Here is a 20500-nt window from a genome sequence, read left to right as displayed (position 1 = left end):
AAGAAACAAACATTTTATTTTAGAAGCATTTTGTCATGTTTAAGAAAATAAAGATAATACACAAATATTATCACACAATAACACATGTAAATACAAACGTATCATTACAATCTTTATAATCCACAACTGTGATGCTGATAATATACAGTATGTTTTCCATAGCAGTGTGGCCATATCACCTTATAGTCAGAAGAAGAATGAGTGTGTCTGTTTGTGTATGTGGTATATATTGGATTTTGGACAAGCCACAGTGATGGTAAATAAATCAGTTCATTCTGTCTTTATTGTATATCATGATATCGGTGAGGCAAGAAAATACCATATATTATGATTGAAAAGACAACGCAAACCTGTTGTATCATTTGAGGTTAACTAAATGTAGAAATAAAGACAGGGGAGAATAAAGAGGATTAGGGAAGAATTAATGTACCTTTAGCAAATCAAATGTATTTTTAAGTTATCAATTTGTACAGTATATGCTGAAACCATAAATACATGTTATGGTAAATGTCGTATTTCATGATGTAATCTACCATATTCTAAAATGTAACATATACGGTATATTATATGCAATATGATAAGTAGAAAACGGCTACCTAACCTGTTCACTGCTAGAGGAAAGCACAGCAAACATATGTTTTTATTATAAACATAGAGCAACAGGTATTCCTGGGTATTCCTAGTGTATTCCTAGTACAAAAGTAAATCAGTATCAAAGTGCTTTTGAATCAGCGTTTACAAACAGCAAGGGACGGTGCAGTTATGATGCCTGCAGCTCAACTCATTCAACCAATTAGGCGACAGTACACAGCCAAGTCTTGGTGAATGTCCACTGAATCCTTAAAGAGAAGACAACTTCAAGAATGACACAATTGTAGATCACAGAGAAAGAACAACAGTACAGCACTTTATCCAGACCAAGAGGTATTAAGGAGCTGGTCATTTTCTGGCCCTGTAGGCTAGAATTAGCATCCTGAACATAATGTGAGCTGCAATAGGGAGCCCGTCCAGGGTGCAAATCAGTGGAGGGGAATCTGAGAATGCAGGGAGTCCAGCAGGGTGTGAGTTGAAGTAGTCAAATCTGGAGCTGACAAGGCTCTGACTTAGCATCTTGGGGGCATCGCTGGGTGGTGTGGAGGTAGAAGCAGAACCTTCTGGTTAGGGCTGAAATGTAAATGACGTGATCATCTGGGATTATCTAACATCTGAGAATGGGCAGGCATTCCCTCGGATGAAGGCATCGCCGTCTTGCTGATTATGTGCTGTCATCCAGGTGGAAATGTCACCTGCATATCTGATGTAGGAAAAGAGATAAGAGATACGTTGAGTGGTCTGTGAATATGTCTATGTGTATGTACTGTGTGTGTGTGTGTGTGTATATATATTTGTTTCTATTATCATTATTGTGTTTTGTGGTTGAGGGGTGGGGGGAGGTTGATGGGGATGGTGGAGGTGTTGGGGGTGTCCTATTGAGGGCAAAGGGACCTATTGCGGAGGGGATTCTTCGTGGAGGCACATTCAGTCATAGTTTTGTTTATTATACATTGATTTATTTTATTTGTATTTTTTTCTATTATTATAACAGTTTACTGTGATTATGGTTATGCGCTCATGTTGACTTATATATTTAAACTTTCTTTTTCACCCAGAGTACAACTTTTTTATTTATTATTATTGTATTTTTACTACTGTACCTACATTCTTCAAAACTAAAAGAGAAAAAGTGTTTAATTTGTTTTTAGGAAAAGCCATAAGAGGAAAAAGCAGATGGGATGGGGGATTGAGGGATGGGTAGCGAGAACAGTACAGGGCTCTGAAAACTATTATTGCTGAAATAACCACTTCCTTTTGTGACTAGTCCAATACTTCCTGTGGCACACATCAGATGGCATGATAGGTCACCAAAATGATTCTGAAGTGTGCCAGGCCTTGCAGTCCCAAGATTTAAGGGGGGGGATTTCGCCCCCCCTTCTAATTTCTTTAATTTTGTCACGAGACTCAACTACTTTCTATAGAAACTTCACGTCAGAATAGGCAACCGAAATTAATAATTAATGTATGTGTGTTATGTTAAACATAGAGGAGGGAGTAAAATGTTAGCAAGCAATAAACATTTCAGAACAACTACTAGTCGAATAAGACATGGGAGAGATGACAAATTATGGCAAAGAGATGTATTTATAGACTAATACACTTCAAACAAATAGCAAAACCTAAACTGCAGACATTACTTCTGAAATCTCAACTAGCAAGCAAGTCGCAGCAATGAAGAATTGAGTGTGTGCGAGTTCACCCGAAGGGAGGGAGAATTCTGGCAGGGGGGAGATTTTTGGCTTAACACCGGTACTGAGTATGCGCACAATAATACAATTATCGTGAATGTAGTTGTTTGATTTAAATGTTTACATGCTTTGCAAGAAAAACGATTTCCCTAATAATCTTGTTTACATGACACATCTGAAATCATGTCACCTGATGCGATTTTGATCAAGCACAACATCGCCAATCAAAATAAACGTTCTACCATGTTATTTTTTGGGAAGCCTGTTTGATTCTGAGTTCGGAGATATAAAGTTTGTATGTGAAAACTATTTATAAGATGCTTTAAATTTTTCCGAACTCACTTTGGAAGCTTGCGCTGCTGGTGCTGGCACATGTTGAGCTCAAAATACCGCTGCAGTTAACAAAGCCTACATCCGCTGACGTAGCCAATCGCAGAATGTGACGAAGGAACTGAAGCAACTCATACAATCTTTCCATGTTTATATCAAGGTTTTAGCTTGGCAACATCTAAATGAACATGTAATAATCGTAAAAGACTGAATCCGACATACAATGTGGAAGGCCTCTATTAAAAACCTGTAGGATCCTATAGGATTACTTTTGTGAGAAGATGCTGGAGGTGAGTCTTTCAATAAGGAGAAAGGGACGGAAAAAAGTTAATTTCTATACACTTCAAAATCATGCAACTGTTTATATGCTTCCAATAAACATCTACAGTTAGTTACCTTTTAACATAATGGTGATCATTTGCTGTGAGATGCCTGACTCTCGTAGTCTCATTCCAGATTCTTGGACCCAAACCCGATTTGCCTGAGGCAAATGCAGATGACACAAATACAGACGTGTCCAATAGGAAGCTGGCGAAATTATACGAGGTCAGATCCATTTTCGAATTAAACAATTGAATCGTTAAATATTACGTAATAAGCAGTTTTTGAGCAGACCTTCAAATACCAATATTACATTGAAATGTTTTTTCCAAAAGGTGTCTAATGCCAGTGGGGATATGGGCATGGATATGGTATCATCGGAGAACCCGTTTTCACAGAATTCCCTGGAGTCAAGTGACTGCTTTATCTTGGACAATGGCCCCAATGGCATGATCTTTGTCTGGAAAGGTATAGGTTTGTTCTCAGCAGCTGGTCTCTATGACTTCTTTTGACTGTAAAACCCCAAGCTTTAATCTTCCCTTAGATTAGACACTACTTTTGAATACTGTTGCGCCTGGAAGTCACTTAGTTCTTCTGCCTTTACAGTTTAATCATGGGTTTATTTGGAATGAAAACAGGTAACAAAGAGGAGAGAAGTGCGGTGATGAGTGCTGCCGAACAGTTTATCACAAAGATGGGCTACCCGAAACACACCCAGGTCCAGATCCTACCTGAGAATGGGGAGACCCCTCTGTTCAAGCAGTTCTTCAAAATCTGCCGTGATGCGGACCATACAGTGGGGTTGGGAACCGCCTACGTATCCAACAAAATCGCTAAGATCAAGAAGGTGCCCTTCGATGCCTCCACTCTCCATCACTCGGACGCCATGGCGACTCAGCATGGGATGGTGGGCGAGGGGAATGGAGAGAAGCAGGTAAGGATTTTTTTTTTTGCCGGGGACACGGGTTACCTTCGTAAACACCATATAGTACGATGGTAGTTAACCTTAAATATTGTGTTTCAAGGTTTAGGGTAGCTGTGTCCTCAGTAAAGGGATACATACAGCCCCTAAGGGTTACGACTGTGGGCCTGCACACCCACCAAAACGGTGTCCCAATCTCACAAACAAGCCTTTGAGAAAAGAACTGCAAGGGGTGTTACCTTTTTTCCATTCATGGACGACTACTAGTAAGAGCTGTATTTACCTGTTAACCTCCGTAGATCTGGCGTATTGAGGGCGCTGACAAGGTGCCTGTGGAGCCCTCCACTTATGGACGATTCTATGGGGGAGATAGCTACATCATCCTCTACAACTACCAGCATGGAGGCCGTAACGGACAGGTCATCTACATATGGTAAAGACAATGGAGATGATCCTTCTGGGAGCTATATGTGTTATTACATAGTCTTACAGCAAAAACTGCTATCGTCCTTCTATCGTTACTGTAGACTTCATCATTTATGTGCACCAGGGCTTTTGTTACATACTGTATTAAACACATCTAAACCAACTATATACTGTATGATATAACCTAAGCATAAATGTATGTGAATAGCACTTGAAAAGTACTCCCTTTTCACAGGCAAGGAGTGGATTCTAGCCAGGATGAAATTGGCGCCTCGGCCATCTTGGCTGCTCAGCTGGATGACGAGTTGGGTGGAGGGGCAGTACAGGTGACTGGTTCGTTTTGATTTATCGCTGTATGGCCCCGATTATACAGTCCAGATATTTATAATCAAGATGCACTGGATTACAAAATGTAACAATATTAGTCAGTTGTTTTGTCTGCAGGTGCTTTCTCCCCCACCTTTTATTTAATTAACCAGGTAGGCCAGTTGAGAACAAGATCTCATTTACAACTGCGACCTGGCCAAGATCAAGCAAAGCAGTGCGACAAAAACAACAACACAGGGTTACACATGGGATTAACAAACGTAGTCAAAAACACAAAAAGAATAGAAAAACATAGAAAAATCTATGTACAGTGTGTGCAAATGTAGTAAGATTAGGGAGGTAAGGCAATAAATAGGCCCTAATGGCGAAATAATTACAATTAAGCAATTAACACTGGAGTGATAGATGTGCAGATGATGATGTGCAAGTAGAGATACTGGGGTGCAAAAGAGAAAAAATAAATAAATAATATGGAGATGAGGTAGTTGGGTGGGCTATTTACAGATGGGCTGTGTACAGGTACAGTGATCGGTAAGCTGCTCTGACAGCTGATGCTTAAGGAGATATGTCTCCAGCATCAGTGATTTTTGCAATTCATTCCAGTCATTGGCAGCAGAGAACTGGAAGGAAAGGCGGCCAAAGTATGTGTTGGCTTTGGGGATGACCAGTGAAATATACCTGCTGGAGCGCGTGCGACGGGTGGATGTTGCTATGGTGACCAGTGAGCTGAGATAAGGTGGGGCTTTACCTAGCAAAGACTTATAGATGACCTGGAGCCAGTGGGTTTGGTGACGAATATGTAGCGAGGGCCAGCCAATGAGAGCATACAGGTCGCAGTGGTGGGTAGTATATGGGGCTTTGGTGACAAAATGGATGGCACTGTGATAGACTACATCCAATTTGCTTAGTAGAGTGTTGGAGGCTATTTTGTAAATGACATCGCCGAAGTCAAGGATTGGTAGGATAGTCAGTTTTACGAGGGTACGTTTGGCAGCATGAGTGAAGGAGGCTTTGTTGTGAAATAGTAAGCTGACTCTAAATTTAATTTTGGATTGGAGATGCTTAATGTGAGTCTGGAAGGAGAGTTTACAGTCTAACCAGACACCTAGGTATTTGTAGTTGTCCACATATTCTAAGTCAGAAACATCCAGAGTAGTGATGCTAGGCGGGCAGGCAGATGCGGGCAGCAATCGGTTGAAGAGCATGCATTTAGTTTTACTAGCATGTAAGAGCAGTTGGAGGCCACGGAAGGAGTGTTGTATGGCATTGAAGCTCGTTTGGAGGTTAGTTAACACAGTGTTCAAGGAAGGGCCAAATGTATACAGAATGGTGTCACATGCGTAGAGGTGGATCAGAGAATCACCAGTAGCAAGAGTGACATCATTGATATATACAGAGAAAAGAGTAGGCCTGATAATTGAACCCTGTGGCACCCCCATAGAGACTGCCAGAGGTCCAGACAACAGGCCCTCCGATTTGACACACTGAACTCATTCTGAGAAGTAGGTGGTGAACCAGGCGAGGCAGTAATTTGAGAAACCGAGGCTATTGAGTCTGCTGATAAGAATGCGGTGATTGACAGAGTCAAAAGCTTTGGCCTGGTCGCTGAAAACGGCTGCACAGTACTGTCTTTTATATATGGCAGTTATGATATCGTTTAGGACCTTAAGTGTGGCTGAGATGCACCCATGACCATCTCAGAAACCAGATTGCATAGTGGAGAAGGTACGGTGGGATTCGAAATGGTCGGTGATCTGTTTGTTAACTTGGCTTTCGAAGACTTTAGAAAGTCAGGGCAGGATGGTTATAGGTCTGTAACAGTTTGGGTCTAGAGCGTCTCCCCCTTTGAAGAGGGGGGTGACTACGGCAGCTTTCCAATCTTTAGGGATCTCAGACGATACGAAAGAAAGGTTGTACAGGCTAGTAATAGGGGTTGCAACAATTTCGGCAGATCATTTTAGAAAGAGAGGGTCCAGATTGCCTAGCCCTGCTGATTTGTAGGGATCCAGATTTTGCCGCTCTTTCAAAACATCAGCTATCTGGATTTGGGTGAAGAAGTGGGAGGGGCTTGGGAATGTTGCTGCAGGGGTGCAGAGCTGTTGGCCGGGGTAGGGGTAGCCAGGTGGAAAGCATAGCCAGCCGTAGAAAAATGCTTATTGAAATTCTCGATTATTGTAGATTTATCGGTGGTGACAGTATTTCCTCAGCCTCAGACAGCTGGGAGGAGGTGCTCTTATTCTCCATGGACTTTTCGGTGTACCAAAACTTTTTGGAGGATGCAAATTTCTGTTTGAAAAAGCTAGTCTTAGCTTTCCTAACTGACTGTGTATATTGGTTCTTGACTTCCCTGAAAAGTTGCATTTTTCGGGGGCTATTCGATGCTAATGCAGTACGCCACAGGATGTTTTTGTGCTGGTCAAGGGCAGTCAAGTCTGGAGTGAACCAAGGGCTATATTTGTTCTTAGTTCTAAATTTTTTAAATGGGGCATGCTTATGTAAGATGGTGAGGAAAGCACTTTTAACTTCTTCGGGCAAGGGGGCAGTATTTTCACATCCGGATGAAAAGCGTGCCCAAAGTAAACTGCCTGTTATTCAGGCCCAGAAGCTAGGATATGCATATGCATGGTAGTATTGGATAGAAAACACTCTAAAGTTTCTAAAACTGTTAAAATAATGTATGTGAGTATAACAGAACTGAGCACAATCCATCCAGGGAAAACATTTTGAGGCCATTGTGTTTTCCAATGCTTTTCTATGGGAAACCTGATTTATTCGGGCCCAGATTGCAGTACCTATGGCTTCCACTAGATGTCAACAGTCTTTAGAAATTGTTCGATGTTTTTCTTTTGAGAAATGAAGAAGTAGTCCTATTCTTTCCATGTGTTACTCAGATGGACTCAAGTCTTTTGGTCAGCGTGAACAGGAGCATGCTCCTCGTTATTTTTCTCCTGTATTGGAAACAGTTTATTCCGTCTTAAATTTGATCGATTGTTTACATTTTAGGGTACCTGAAGTTGGATTAGAAACGTTGTTTGAAATGTTTGGACCAAGTTTACAGGTAACTTATTAGATAGTTTGTAGTCATGTTGGTCGATTTGGGACCGGTTTATTTCTGAATCAAACACGCCAAATAAATTGACATTTTGGGGATATAAAGAAGGAATTTATCGAACAAACCGACCATTCATTGTGTCACTGAGACATTTTGGATTGCAAAAAGGTGAAGATCTTCAAAGGTAAGGCATTTATTTAAGCATGCCATTCATTTATATATCCTTCCTGTTTGGCCCTGTCCGGGGGTTTCTTCGGATGGGGCCACAGTGTCTCCTGACCGCTCCTGTCTCAGCCTCCAGTATTTATGCTGCAGTAGTTTATGTGTCGGGGGGCTAGGGTCAGTTGGTTATACCTGGAGTACTTCTCCTGTCTTATCCAGTGTCCTGTGTGAATTTAAGTATGCTCTCTCTAATTCTCTCGTTCTCTCTTTCTCTCTGAGAACCTGAGCCCTAGGACCATACGTCAGGACTACCGGGCATGCTGACACCTTGCTGTCCCCAGTCCGCCCGGCCTTGCTGCTATTCCAGTTTCAACTGTTTCTGCCTGCGGTTACGAAACCCCTACCTGTCCCAGACCTGCTGTTTTCAACTCTTAATGATCGGCTATGAAAAGCCAACTGAGATTTATTCCTGATTATTATTTGACCATGCTTGTCATTTATGAACATTTTGAAAATCTTGGCTCTCTCTAATTTTCTCCTTCTCTCTTTCTCTCGGAGGACCTGAGCCCTAGGACCATACGTCGGGACTACCGGCCGTGGTGTCTCCTTGCTGCCCCCAGTCCGCCTGGCCTTGCTGCTATTCCAGTTTCAACTCTTCTGCCTGCGGTTATGGAACCCCTACCTGTCCCAGACCTGCTGTTTTCAACTCTTAATGATCGGCTATGAAAAGCCAACAGATTTATTCCTGATTATTATTTGACCATGCTTGTCATTTATGAACATTTTGAAAATCTTGGCTCTCTCTAATTTTCTCCTTCTCTCTTTCTTTCTCTCGGAGGACCTGGGCCCTAGGACCATGCGTCGGGACTTCCGCCCGTGGTGACTCCTTGCTGTCCCCAGTCCGCCTGGCCTTGCTGCTATTCCAGTTTCAGCTGTTCTGCCTGCGGTTATGGAACCGCCACCTGTCCCAGACCTGTTGTTTTTCAACTCTTAATGATCAGCTATGAAAAGCCAACTGAAAATTATTCATGATTATTATTTGACCATGCTTGTCACTTATGAACATTTTTGAACATCTTGGCATAGTTCTGTTATAATCTCCACCCGGCACAGCCAGAAGAGGACTGGCCACCCCTCATAGCCTGGTTCCTCTCTAGGTTTCTTCCTAGGTTTTGGCCTTTCTAGGGAGTTTTTCCTAGCCACCGTGCTTCTACACCTGCATTCTAGCTGTTTGGGGTTTTAGGCTGGGTTTCTGTACAGCACTTCGAGATATTATCTGATGTACGAAGGGCTATATAAAATAAAATTGATTGAAATTGATTGATTTATTATATCGCTATTTTTGACTTTCGTGTCGCACCTGCCTGGTTGAAAAATGGTTTTCATGTTTTTGTATGCGGGGCGCTGTCCTCAGATAATCGAATGGTGTGCTTTTGCCGTTAAGACTTTTTGAAATCTGACACAGCGGCTGGATGAACAAGAAGTTAAGCTTTATTTGGATGTATTTAAACTTGTATTTATATGAATGTTAATTTTATATATTTCTGTAGTTTGAATTTGGCTCTCTGCAATTTCACCGGATGTTGTCAAATCTATCCCGCTAACGGGATTCGAGCGTTAAGGGATCCCTAGGAGGGTTTAAAGAACAACCAGGCATTCTCTACTGACAGGATGAGGTCAATATCCTTCCAGGATACCCGGGCCAGGTCGATTAGAAAGGCCTGCTCACTGAAGTTTTTTAGGGAGCGTTTGACAGTGATGTGGGGTGGTCGTTTGAGTGCGGGCCCATTACGGACACAGGCAATGAGGCAGTGATCGCTGAGATCCTGGTTGAAGACAGCAGAGGTGTATTTTGAGGGCAAATTGATAAGGATGATATCTATGAGGGTGCCCATGTTTACGGATTTAGGGTTGTACCTGGTAGGTGTATTGATAATTTGTGTGAGATTGAGGGCATCTAGTTTAGATTGTAGGACGGCCGGGGTGCTAAACATATCCCAGTTTAGGTCACCTAACAGTACAAACTCTGAAGATAGATGGGGGCAATCAATTCATACAGTGGGGAGAACAAGTATTTGATACACTGCCGATTTTGCAGGTTTTCCTACTTACAAAGCATGTAGAAGTCTGTCATTTTTATCATAGGTACACTTCAACTGTGAGACGGAATCTAAAACAAAAATCCAGAAAATCACATTGTATGATTTTTAAGTAATTAATTTGCATTTTATTGCATGACATAAGTATTTGATACAACAGAAAAGCAGACCTTAATATTTGGTACAGAAACCTTTGTTTGCAATTACAGAGATCATATGTTTCCTGTAGTTCTTGACCAGGTTTGCACACACTGCAGCAGGGATTTTGGCCCACTCCTCCATACAGACCTTCTTCAGATCCTTCAGGTTTCGGGGCTGTCGCTGGGCAATACGGACTTTCAGCTCCCTCCAAAGATTTTCTATTGGGCTCAGGTCTGGAGACTGGCTAGGCCACTCCACTCCAGGACCTTGAGATGCTTCTTACGGAGCCACTCCTTAGTTTCCCTGGCTGTGTGTTTCGGGTCGTTGTCATGCTGGAAGACCCAGCCACCACCCATCTTCAATGCTCTTACTGAGGGAAGGAGGTTGTTGGCCAAGATCTCACGATACATGGCCCCATCCATCCTCCCCTCAATACGGTGCAGTCGTCCTGTCCACTTTGCAGAAAAGCATCCCCAAAGAATGATGTTTCCACCTCCATGCTTCACGGTTGGGATGGTGTTCTTGGGGTTGTACTCATCCTTCTTCTTCCTCCAAACACGGCGAGTGGAGTTTAGACCAAAAAACTCTATTTTTGTCTCATCAGACCACATGACCTTCTCCCATTCCTTCTCTGGATCATCCAGATGGTCATTGGCAAACTTCAGACGGGCCTGGACATGCGCTGGCTTGAGCAGGGGGACCTTGCGTGCGCTGCAGGATTTTAATCCATGACGGCGTAGTGTGTTACTAATGGTTTTCTTTGAGACTGTGGTCCCAGCTCTCTTCAGGTCATTGACCAGGTCCTGCCGTGTAGTTCTGGGCTGATCCCTCACCTTCCTTATGATCATTGATGCCCCACGAGGAGAGATCTTGCATGGAGCCCCAGACCGAGGGTGATTGACCATCATCTTGAACTTCTTCCATTTTCTAATAATTGCACCAACAGTTGTTGCCTTCTCACCAAGATGCTTGCCTACTGTCCTGTAGCCCATCCCAGCCTTGTGCAGGTCTACAATTTTATCACTGATGTCCTTACACAGCTCTCTGGTCTTGGCCATTGTGGAGAGGTTGGAGTCTGTTTGATTGAATGTGTGGACAGGTGTCTTTTATACAGGTAACGAGTTCAAACAGGTGCAGTTAATACAGGTAATGAGTGGAGAACAGGAGGGCTTCTTAAAGAAAAACTAACAGGTCTGTGAGAGCCGGAATTCTTTCTGGTTGGTAGGTGATCAAATACTTATGTCATGCAATAAAATGCAAATGAATTACTTAAAAATCATACAATGTGACTTTCTGGATTTTTGTTTTAGATTCCATCTCTCACAGTTGAAGTGTACCTATGATAAAAATTACAGATCTCTACATGCTTTGTAAGTAGGAAAACCTGCAAAATCGGCAGTGTATCAAATACTTGTTCTTCACACTGTATATGGTGTCCAGGGCACAGCTGGGGGCTGAGAGGGGTCTATAACAAGTGGCAACAGTGAGAGAATTATTTCTGGAAAGGTGGAATTTTAAAAGTAGAAGCTCGAACTGTTTGGGCATGGAGCTCGATAGTATGACAGAACTCTGCAGGCTGTCTCTGCAGCAGATTTTTGGCGGTTCTATCTTGACAGAAAATGTTGTAGCTGGGGATGGAAATTTCAGAATTTTTGGTGGCCTGTCTAAGCCAGGATTCAGACACGGATATCAACAGGGTCAGAGCATTGGTCTGTAAAATGAAATGAGGGAAGGTTTAAAGCCAGGTATCTGACTCACTCTATGATTTTCTGTCTGTTTCTACCATGATGAAGGTGCGGGTTATCCAGGGTAAGGAGCCCGCCCACCTCATGAGTCTTTTCAGGGGGCAGCCGATGGTAGTGCACCAGGGTGGTACCTCCAGAGAGGGTGGCCAGGCCCAGGCTGCAGACACACAGCCGTTCCAGGTGCGGTCCAACCCTGCTGGCTGCACACGTGCCATAGAGGTGAGTAACAGGAGATGGAAGGTGAGGTGGGGAGAGCTCAATAAAGGATGTTTCGTAGGTACACCTATTTGATTACTCTTGGGGTGTATTCACTAGGATCCATACGGAAGCAAACAAGCCGAAACTACACTAATACACCCCAGTAGATAGTTGAGTAGCCAGCCATTGTGATGTATGGTTGATTTCTTGGTGAAGATGACTACAGTCCGTTTGCCATGGCAGAACAGTAGTTAGTACCTCCAGTGTACAGTATTTTCACTGCCTCCTCTCTTCCTCTCTCCACTCAAGGTTGATGCTGCTGCCTCAAATCTGAACTCCAACGATGTCTTTGTGCTGGTGACCCCGGCACCCTCCTTCATATGGGTGGGAAAGGGGACAAGTGACAGTGAGAAACATGGAGCTCAAAAGCTAAGTGACCTTCTAGGGGCCTCAGAGCTGGCCGAGGGTGAAGAAGCAGGTACGTTCCCTGTCAGCAGTCGAATTCACTACGAAATGGTGTTTAGTCAATAGCCACAGAATGTTACTGATTTTGAGGATACAAGACAAAGCTTTTCCAACCGCTCCATCTTCTTCCAGATCCACAATTGTATGTTTGTGTTTGTGTGTCAAGATGACTTTTGGGATGCTCTGGGAGGTAAAGCAGACTACCGTACCTCAGCCAGACTGAAAAACAAAAGGGACGTTCATCCACCACGCCTGTTTGCCTGCTCCAACAAAACTGGCCAGTTTGTTGTGAGTCTGCCCTGTTATAATTGTAGTATAGCATTTTCCAGCTTACTTTGCTCCATTCCTGTTTACATTTTTGACATGATTTGAATATCCATTTGGACAAATTCAGTTTCCTCTGCGAATGAAATAGCCTTTGATTCACATTTTATACCTACAGTGTGGGAAACCATTTCCTTGTCCTCCTGAATGTGCACTGACCTGGCCCGTTGTCAAAATGCCACAATACTATTTCCACAGATTGAAGAGGTGCCTGGGGAGATGACACAAGAAGATCTGGCCCCAGATGATGTCATGCTCTTGGACACCTGGGAACAGGTGACTAGTAGAGGGATTGTCAAGGTGCAACCAGGGCCACGTTCAGTAGCCGAACATTGTAGAAATGCCATGAAAAGAACCAACGCGATTCCTTATTCCACATGTCAGAGGGGCTTGTTTGTTCTACACATTTAGATCTGAACGTTCCGAAACGTTGCATCCTGCTGAACGTGCCTGTGTTTTTGTTGCTAATAATGCACCCCTGTTGATTCGCTAAACATTTTCCATGTACCCTTCAGATCTTTGTTTGGATCGGAGGTGAAGCTCATGAGGAGGAGAAGACAGAGGGTATAGCCTCAGGTAAGCAAAGGTGGGTTTCAAACAAGATCACATAATTACCTGATAAATGTGCCGTTTCATTAAATTAACTGTTCTTCTTTCCTCACTCCTCCTGCCTATTTCCTGTTCTGTGGTCAGCTGTTCGTTACATAGAGACAGACCCTACCAAGCGGGATAGCAGTACGCCCATAGTGAAGTTAAAGCAAGGTCATGAGCCTCCCACATTCACTGGCTGGTTCTTGGGCTGGGACCATGGGTACTGGAGCAGTGATCCCCTTGAACAGGCCATGGCTGGTCTGAGTGTCTGAACCACTCCAGGGTGAGGTTTCCCCTAGTGGCAACTTCACCCAAAGCCTTTACTTGACTCATTTGTGCAACTAGCTAGGTATCCCCTTTCCTTTCAACTGTTAGACTGCACATGGATACCAATTTGTGATGGATAATATGTCTTCACACTATTGCTGTTTCTTGAAGAGAGAATCTTCATGTAATTTCCTTTTCTTACACACTTAATACTGTTAGCCCATGTTTCTTTAGCAGTACATTACTACATTTGTAATAAATGGGACATGGGTTTCTTTGCTTCTGTACAATGCCCTGTTGAGCAGAGTTCAGATATTCCTGTTTGAGAATCTTGTGCAGACTAGGTTTCCATAACGACCCCATGGGTATGTCATGTCTATCAAACATGCTGACAGTGGACAGAAACGCTTCAACAAAGCAGTCAAATACATTCACATAACTAAATAAAATGTATGATGCTCAACACCAGTTGTCAGCTGTTAATTGTAGTCAATAGCTATGAGGCTTTGGTTTTGTGATTTTCATAAACATGCTCGCAATGGATGAAGACCGGCCAATCAAGACAGAGCAACTAGAAGCCAGGAGACATTTATTCTCAAAAATAGAAAAAGGACAATAAAAATGTCAAGGCAGTTAACCCACTTTTCCTAGGCCGTCATTAAAAATGAGAATTTGTTCTTACCTGACTTGCCTAGTCAGATTTTGCAAACACAAAATACAAAACAATTACACAACTGGTCACATGAGCATTCACTTTATCCCAGCCACAAAATTCATTAATTCAAAGTGAATCGTTATGGGGTGATGACATTGTAATGTCTTACAGAAAACCAAACTAACATTTAATTACAAATAAGTTGATCGTCATTAACCTCAATGAATGAGCTGAATCCTTCATTTAGGGACAGAGGGGCATACAGTTACCCCCACAGGGACCTTAAGCAAGGTCCATGTGTTTGTTTTCATCAACTGTTCTGAACCTCGCTGTATTAGGCGTCGTCCTCATTATCAAAGATCTCAGAGAGGAGGAAGAGCTCTTGAGGATCGTTTCTTGACACCATCTCTCCTGATTTTATCAGAGCTTGGAGTTGCTCTTCAAAATTGGGGAGAACTCTACTGTTGAGGAAGTCGATGATCTCTGAAAATAAAATAAATAGAAATTAACGGCACTCTAGTCCCTATATAGTGTGCTATTTTTGACCAGGGCCCATGGTCAAAAGGAGTGCACTTTAAAGGGAATAGGTGTGATTTGGGACTATATCAAAGATCTCTTCCCCAAAGTATCATTATATTTAAATAGTACGGTCAAGGGGGACATAGCAACATTTCCTCTCCCTTTATTTCTGGGGCGGCAGGTAGCCTAGTGGTTAGAGCGTTGGACCAGTAACCGAAAGGTTGCAGGATCAAATCACCGAACTGACAGGGTAAAAATCTGTCGTTCTGCCCCTGAACAAGGCAGTTGACCCACTGTTCCTAGGCCGTCATTGAAAATAAGAATTTGTTCTTACCTGACTTGCCTAGTTAAATAAATTTTTAAAAATTAAACAACGTCATCATAGTGATTCACGCTTAACTATTCTAACAAAATGCTAAAAACGTAGCGATACAGAATATTGGGTGGTCCAGTGGTCTAAGCCGCTGCCTCGGGCTCCCAGGTACTGTGTACTACTGCTGTGAGCCTGGGTTTGAATCTGACCCAGTCCTCTCGCGCTCCTCTACCATCTACTTCGCTCTTTCTGTCCTCTCCACTGTCCTACTCTGTAAAATAAGAGGATAGTGTTTATGACAGTAGCTTACACCTACCACAGAAGGACATGCTCTGCCACAACGGAACGCTGGCTACCTTTAGCCTGTAGTAGTGTGTCTGAATGTAGCGCGGCGTGACATTCCTTAAAATAAATACATATAAATGTTAGCACATAGCACTGCATTACAACACACGTACATGTACTGTTGCATTCCACACTCCTAGAAGATGGAAAACATGTGTAAAGGCTTTGCCATGCATTGATCTCAGTGTTGTATTCAAAGACTTAGACAATCCTAAAAGTGAATACTAACCCAATACAAACCTCCCTCAGTGAAAATGTCACATAATAAACACAACAATGTCATCCATTACATTTACATTTAAGTCATTTAGCAGACGCTCTTATCCAGAGCGACTTACAAATTGGTGCATTCACCTTATGACATCCAGTGGAACAGCCACTTTACAATAGTGCATCTAAATCTTTTAAGGGGGGGGGGGGGGGGTGTCAGAAGGATTGCTTTATCCTATCCTAGGTCCATGACACATTGTCTAAAACAACAATCTGTGTTTAATAACAACCCCTTACCCAATTGAGTAAGCAATTTCTTCCCAGTCGATATCTGCAGCATCTTCTATCTGCTTTGCACTCAACCTTAAAAGGTCAAAAATGACATGGATAAAAATTCACCATGCAACAATTTCACATGCAGATATCAGGACCAAAAGTCTACCTTTTGTCCTGTGTATCAGAACAGTTCAGAAAGGTCCAATTCAACGACACTAGACTGGGCTAATAAATCTGAAAACAAAGTAGCAAAAACAGATTCACCATCGCATAGATGGAATGGAAATCAACACACTTACGCTTTGATCAAATCCACTTTGCCTTGTAAGGATGTTGTGCCGCCACTGAATACTGGTTGTCCATATGCCATTTTGTGCTTCAAAACAGCCAACCTGGAAAAATAGGATCAAAGACAGTCTAAAACGTCAGACAAAAGTTCTGAATCTGAATGTTTGTTGTAAACAATTCAATGAGAATGAGGAGTAATGTTACAAAATAAACCAAACTCCCTGCCCACCATTTTATTCGACACTGGGAACAGTGGCGCGTTTCAACCGCCTGGCACACATCTGCCCAGGGGATGTTGTTGTACAGTTTGTCTTTCCTGACGGTGGCTGGTCCACTGCCAGGCTCTGCCTGTCCCACCAGGTGCTTCCGCACAGCTTCCATTAGTCTTTTCAGTTCTTCCTCGGTCCACGCACCTCTGTTTGCAGCTGAGAAATACACACCAAACAAAGCGGTAGTATTGCCCCAGGTCATACAAAGCTAACAACCATTTTCCCAAAAAGATAAGTGGAGCAGGATGTCCGGCAAGGATGTCAGAGTCAATATATTAAAGCTGTAATCAGTACTTGGTGACACTCCCACATTTGTTTGGGATATTACAACAACAACAAAGTTACTTCAAACACCAGTTATTTTCCTTCGGCCATCATTGCATGCGTGAAAGAACTGCATAATATGTACTGTGATAAGAAAATGGTACCATGGTGCTGGATATTCCTCTCTTCTGTTTCATCAACAAGACAAAAACAATAACTAAGGCGCCGGGGGGGGGGGAACAGTGGCGATGAGTTATGCGGATTCCAGTTCCCAACGACTTACACATTTGAGCGAAACGTTTCTCTAGGGCCGATTCGCTTCGGCCAGTCAACTCCGAGATCGTCGCCCACTTGTTGCCGTGCAACGTCTGCAGTTTTTTCAAAGAGTGAAGTTCTTCTTCGGTGAACCTTCGGTAAGGAAATCAAGGAAATAAGCATTCAAAGTGCCTCAATGTGTCTGCAAATGTTAGCAAACCATAAAGTGGTTCATACCAGAACAAGAGCACAGTTGTGAACACTAAAGAAAATGTCAATTCAGTATTACTATACTTCCGTACACTGTATATAGAGGCAACATAATGTATAGCCATCATAGCCGTTTATGACCGATATGGTAATTTCCTTATAGTAACGAGCCCTGTCTCACCTGCCCTTGTAGTTGCTGGCATCAAATATTTTCCTCCCACGTATATAGACTTGATGCCAAGGCCTGGGTATTCCTTCACCTGGAACAAGAGGTGAGATCAGTTTTCTGGGAAATTCCTAAGCACAATTTTTTGACCACTGTAGACAATGCTGAAGAACATGGACGTAATGTGGATAAAACATGTGTCAGAAAGTTCTCTAATCGAATGAACCTTGCTACAATACGACACACCTATTATTTCATGGAATTTGTGCTGCCTCTTCAATTGCTTGATATTTGCTTTTTCCTCTTTGAAGCGCTGTGGATGGAAGAGCTTAGAGCCACTCTGAATCCCAGTGAGAGCCAGGAAGTCGTAGACGTTACTCTTGATCCGTTCGTTCTCCTGCGTACTGAATTTTCCACTTCGCAGGGAAAGGCCTGGGAACAACAGACGATTCAACTGGTTAGGTCTAAAACGATAAAACATATGATAATACATTCAGTCTCATCTCTAAACACAGTAACATCTTACATATCATTGCTACAATGTTACATAACGGCGTGATTAACGCTCAAAAATATTGAACCATGAGTGACTGAAGAATAAGCTTACCTTGTCTTCGGAATTCCCTGAATCGATCAAGATCATACTTTATCATCTTATGGATCTCGTCAACCGACTTTGACTCAACATTGGGAATGAACTCTTTCAGATCATTCAGAGCCTGCCAGTCGTCCACACTGTAGCATAGTGAGGGGAGAAAATTCAAAATTATATTCTGGTACGCCGCATTCACAAAATGTCTGGTTTTCACCAGCAAATGCCTCTGGGCAACTCCACAGTAACAGAGTGATGCGGGGACTCAGATTTCACTTTAAAAATGTCAAACAAAAACCAATGATTGCAAAGTTAAAGTTCCACAGAAAATTTTACAAAAACACATTTAGTTGAAAATGAGGGTTGGTGCAGCTGGTGCACTCATTCTGTAACCAATCTTTGCATCGGCACTGTTCAACAAGTAGCTTAAATGAGTGTTCGTAAAATGTTCAGTGGAAATGGTTAAAAGTCATCATTGTGCCTAGAGTTCTATGGTTCGTTTAACTTTGCAAACATTGGTTTTTGTTGGGCATACATTAAAATGAAAAATCTGAGTCTCAGCATCACTCTTATTGTGGAATTGCCTTACTGTCAATGGTTGTGTTCACTTAGGAAATCACTCTTTCAAAATACACTAGATTCACACTTCAATACAAGTGAACCAGGTTTCCTTCTACTCACCTTAGAGTTTCTTCCTTTAGGCTGGGTTTGTTGTGTTGAGTCCCTGTCTCAACCATGACTGAATGAGCGCCCTCTGTCTCACTGTTTGTTCCAGCACCATGAGTCCTGTTGTCATTAGGAACAGCTAAATCCAAAACACCTTCTGCAGAGTGGACACTGTCCATTCCCTTGTCTGACTCTCCTCTGTGGTTTTTCTTTCTCCCGCTGCCCTCCACAGCTGTAGACCCTCCATCTGTTTTCAACCTCTTTGACTTCAATTTTCTTTCAGTTTGTTCTTTTATACCTGGAAGGTCTGCTTTTTCTGGACAATCATTCAGTTCACTCTCTCTGTGTTTTTTCTTCTTTCGTTTCCTCTTCTCTTTTACATTCTCCTCTGCCTCAGTTAACATACTTTCACCTCTCTTGACTGTTTCAGTGTGCAGTTCTATGATTTCTGGATCCTCTGCTGTTGTTGAAATTGCCCGACGGCTTTCCGCTCCCTCTTCAAGTTCTGTTTGTCTGTTCTTGTGCTTCTTCTTACTCTTTCTGGCCTCATCTGGTGCAGTTACAGCTGAAACATCTACTGCAGACTTTGAGAGGACACAGTCTATCCCCCGTTCTGGCTCAATGTCATTATGTTTTCTCTTTTTCTTCCGGATATTCATATTCTTCTCATCAGCAGTCACTCCCTCCGCTCCCACCTGTTGTGTTTGAAGATTCTTTGACTTTTTCTTTGTTTTCCCACTAGTTTGTTCCTCAGGATCTGGTACCCCCATTTCATCTTGACCAACATTTAGCTGCTTCTTTTGCTTTCCTTTTTTGAGTTTCTTGCTCCCTTTCTCCACCACTTCCAGCTCGGTCACTGTTTGCTCTTTATGTTTATGTTCTGTCAACTGGTGACCATCCTTTTGATTATGCTCCATTGCCGGTTCTTCTGGTCCCTGTTCAGAGAGTGCTTTAGTCTTTTTCTTCTTCTTCTTCTTTTTTTTGCATCCCTCGACTGTATCAGGTGCCACTGATGAGATTAATTCTGGAGTTTCTTCAAATATAAGAGGGGATACTCGAGACATCTCAAGCAACATGGAATTCTCACTTGCCTCTTGTTTGGTGGATGTTGAAGTCCCCAGCATGGTGGCTGCAGCTTAACCTATTTTCTCTATCTGTAAGAGAAAGACAAGATTAATGTTTTCCATTGTTTCCTAAATGTGACAGCATGGATAGGCATGAACGTTAGCAGCTATGTAACGTTAACTAGTTACCATAATTCGATTAGCAAAATACGTGCATATGAAAACACAAGTTGACTTTTTCGTACATACGCGCACAAGTGTGATCAATGTTGGGATAACTAGCTAGCTACTATAGTTAGCTGGCTAGCGGCTACATAACATATGATAGTTCACCAAATAGTCTAGCTACTAGCAGGCTACGTAAATCAAATTTGATAAAACTCGTAAAGAAAAATAAATGCACCTGATTGAACACGTGCGGAAAGTGGAACCTTGGCGACCAAAGCTACATAGCCGGACATCCGGAAATGTACATCTCTTCGGCATTAGCAAGTTAACAATGTGTGTGTGACTGTGACAAAAGCTAGCTACTGCCACTCTGTGGTGGTGGATGTACTATTGAAATATAACATATTGATCGAATTTGGAACCTCTAACCCTGGCAATTTGACTGGTAAACTCCACTCGTAATGGCTGCCTGCCTGGTATTCTGATCAGGAGTCTCCCATCTGCATTCACAACGATTAGGATTTGTAGGTCTAGATTAGTATTCCCGCTATGCAGTGGTGGAAAAAATACCCAATTGTCACACTTGAG

General features: G+C 42.6%; 2 protein-coding genes across 4 annotated transcripts; one reads left to right on the top strand and one right to left on the bottom strand.

Moving 5' to 3' along the window:
- The first annotated feature begins 2670 nt into the window (after nt 1-2670).
- On the top strand, nt 2671-14115 carry LOC129838249 (gelsolin-like). Its single transcript, XM_055905068.1, has 12 exons — nt 2671-2902; nt 3069-3158; nt 3269-3401; nt 3572-3867; nt 4155-4288; nt 4517-4607; nt 11856-12026; nt 12315-12483; nt 12637-12758; nt 12993-13070; nt 13310-13370; nt 13488-14115. The coding sequence occupies exons 1-12, from the start codon at nt 2894-2896 to the stop codon at nt 13655-13657; spliced, it is 1524 nt and encodes a 507-aa protein (XP_055761043.1). The 5' UTR covers nt 2671-2893; the 3' UTR covers nt 13658-14115.
- A 109-nt stretch (nt 14116-14224) lies between these two features.
- Nucleotides 14225-20245, bottom strand: LOC129838248 (transcription termination factor 1-like). Of its 3 annotated transcripts, none has more exons than XM_055905064.1 (11): nt 20148-20245; nt 18696-19834; nt 18030-18157; nt 17669-17854; nt 17438-17516; nt 17075-17199; nt 16488-16683; nt 16270-16362; nt 15992-16057; nt 15456-15541; nt 14225-14790 (listed from the first exon to the last, which is right to left on the bottom strand). In XM_055905064.1, the coding sequence occupies exons 2-11, from the start codon at nt 19802-19804 to the stop codon at nt 14642-14644; spliced, it is 2217 nt and encodes a 738-aa protein (XP_055761039.1). In that variant the 5' UTR covers nt 19805-19834; nt 20148-20245; the 3' UTR covers nt 14225-14641. The 3 variants fall into 3 exon arrangements, with proteins under 3 accessions (XP_055761039.1, XP_055761042.1, XP_055761040.1); XM_055905067.1 differs by lacking the exon at nt 20148-20245 and adding an exon at nt 19934-20123; XM_055905065.1 differs by lacking the exon at nt 20148-20245 and adding an exon at nt 19994-20123.
- Between the last annotated feature and the right edge of the window lie 255 nt (nt 20246-20500).

This window comes from Salvelinus fontinalis, chromosome 39 (assembly GCF_029448725.1).
Source record: "Salvelinus fontinalis isolate EN_2023a chromosome 39, ASM2944872v1, whole genome shotgun sequence".
Classification (NCBI taxonomy): domain Eukaryota; kingdom Metazoa; phylum Chordata; class Actinopteri; order Salmoniformes; family Salmonidae; genus Salvelinus; species Salvelinus fontinalis.
The sequence above is the reverse complement of the archived record's forward strand: the minus strand, read 5'-3'. Positions and strand labels throughout refer to the sequence as shown.

Excerpts from the sequence above, each read along its gene's own strand:
- LOC129838248 (XM_055905064.1), bottom strand. The coding sequence starts at position 19,804 with ATGCTGGGGACTTCAACATCCACCAAACAAGAGGCAAGTGAGAATTCC. Across the intron at positions 17,855-18,029 it reads CAGGGAATTCCGAAGACAAG|GCCTTTCCCTGCGAAGTGGA; the intron begins GTAAGCTTATTC and ends TGTTGTTCCCAG. Across the intron at positions 16,684-17,074 it reads GAAACGTTTCGCTCAAATGT|CTGCAAACAGAGGTGCGTGG; the intron begins GTAAGTCGTTGG and ends TGTATTTCTCAG.
- LOC129838249 (XM_055905068.1), top strand. Across the intron at positions 3,159-3,268 it reads AGCTGGCGAAATTATACGAG|GTGTCTAATGCCAGTGGGGA; the intron begins GTCAGATCCATT and ends TTTTTCCAAAAG. Across the intron at positions 3,402-3,571 it reads CATGATCTTTGTCTGGAAAG|GTAACAAAGAGGAGAGAAGT; the intron begins GTATAGGTTTGT and ends GAATGAAAACAG.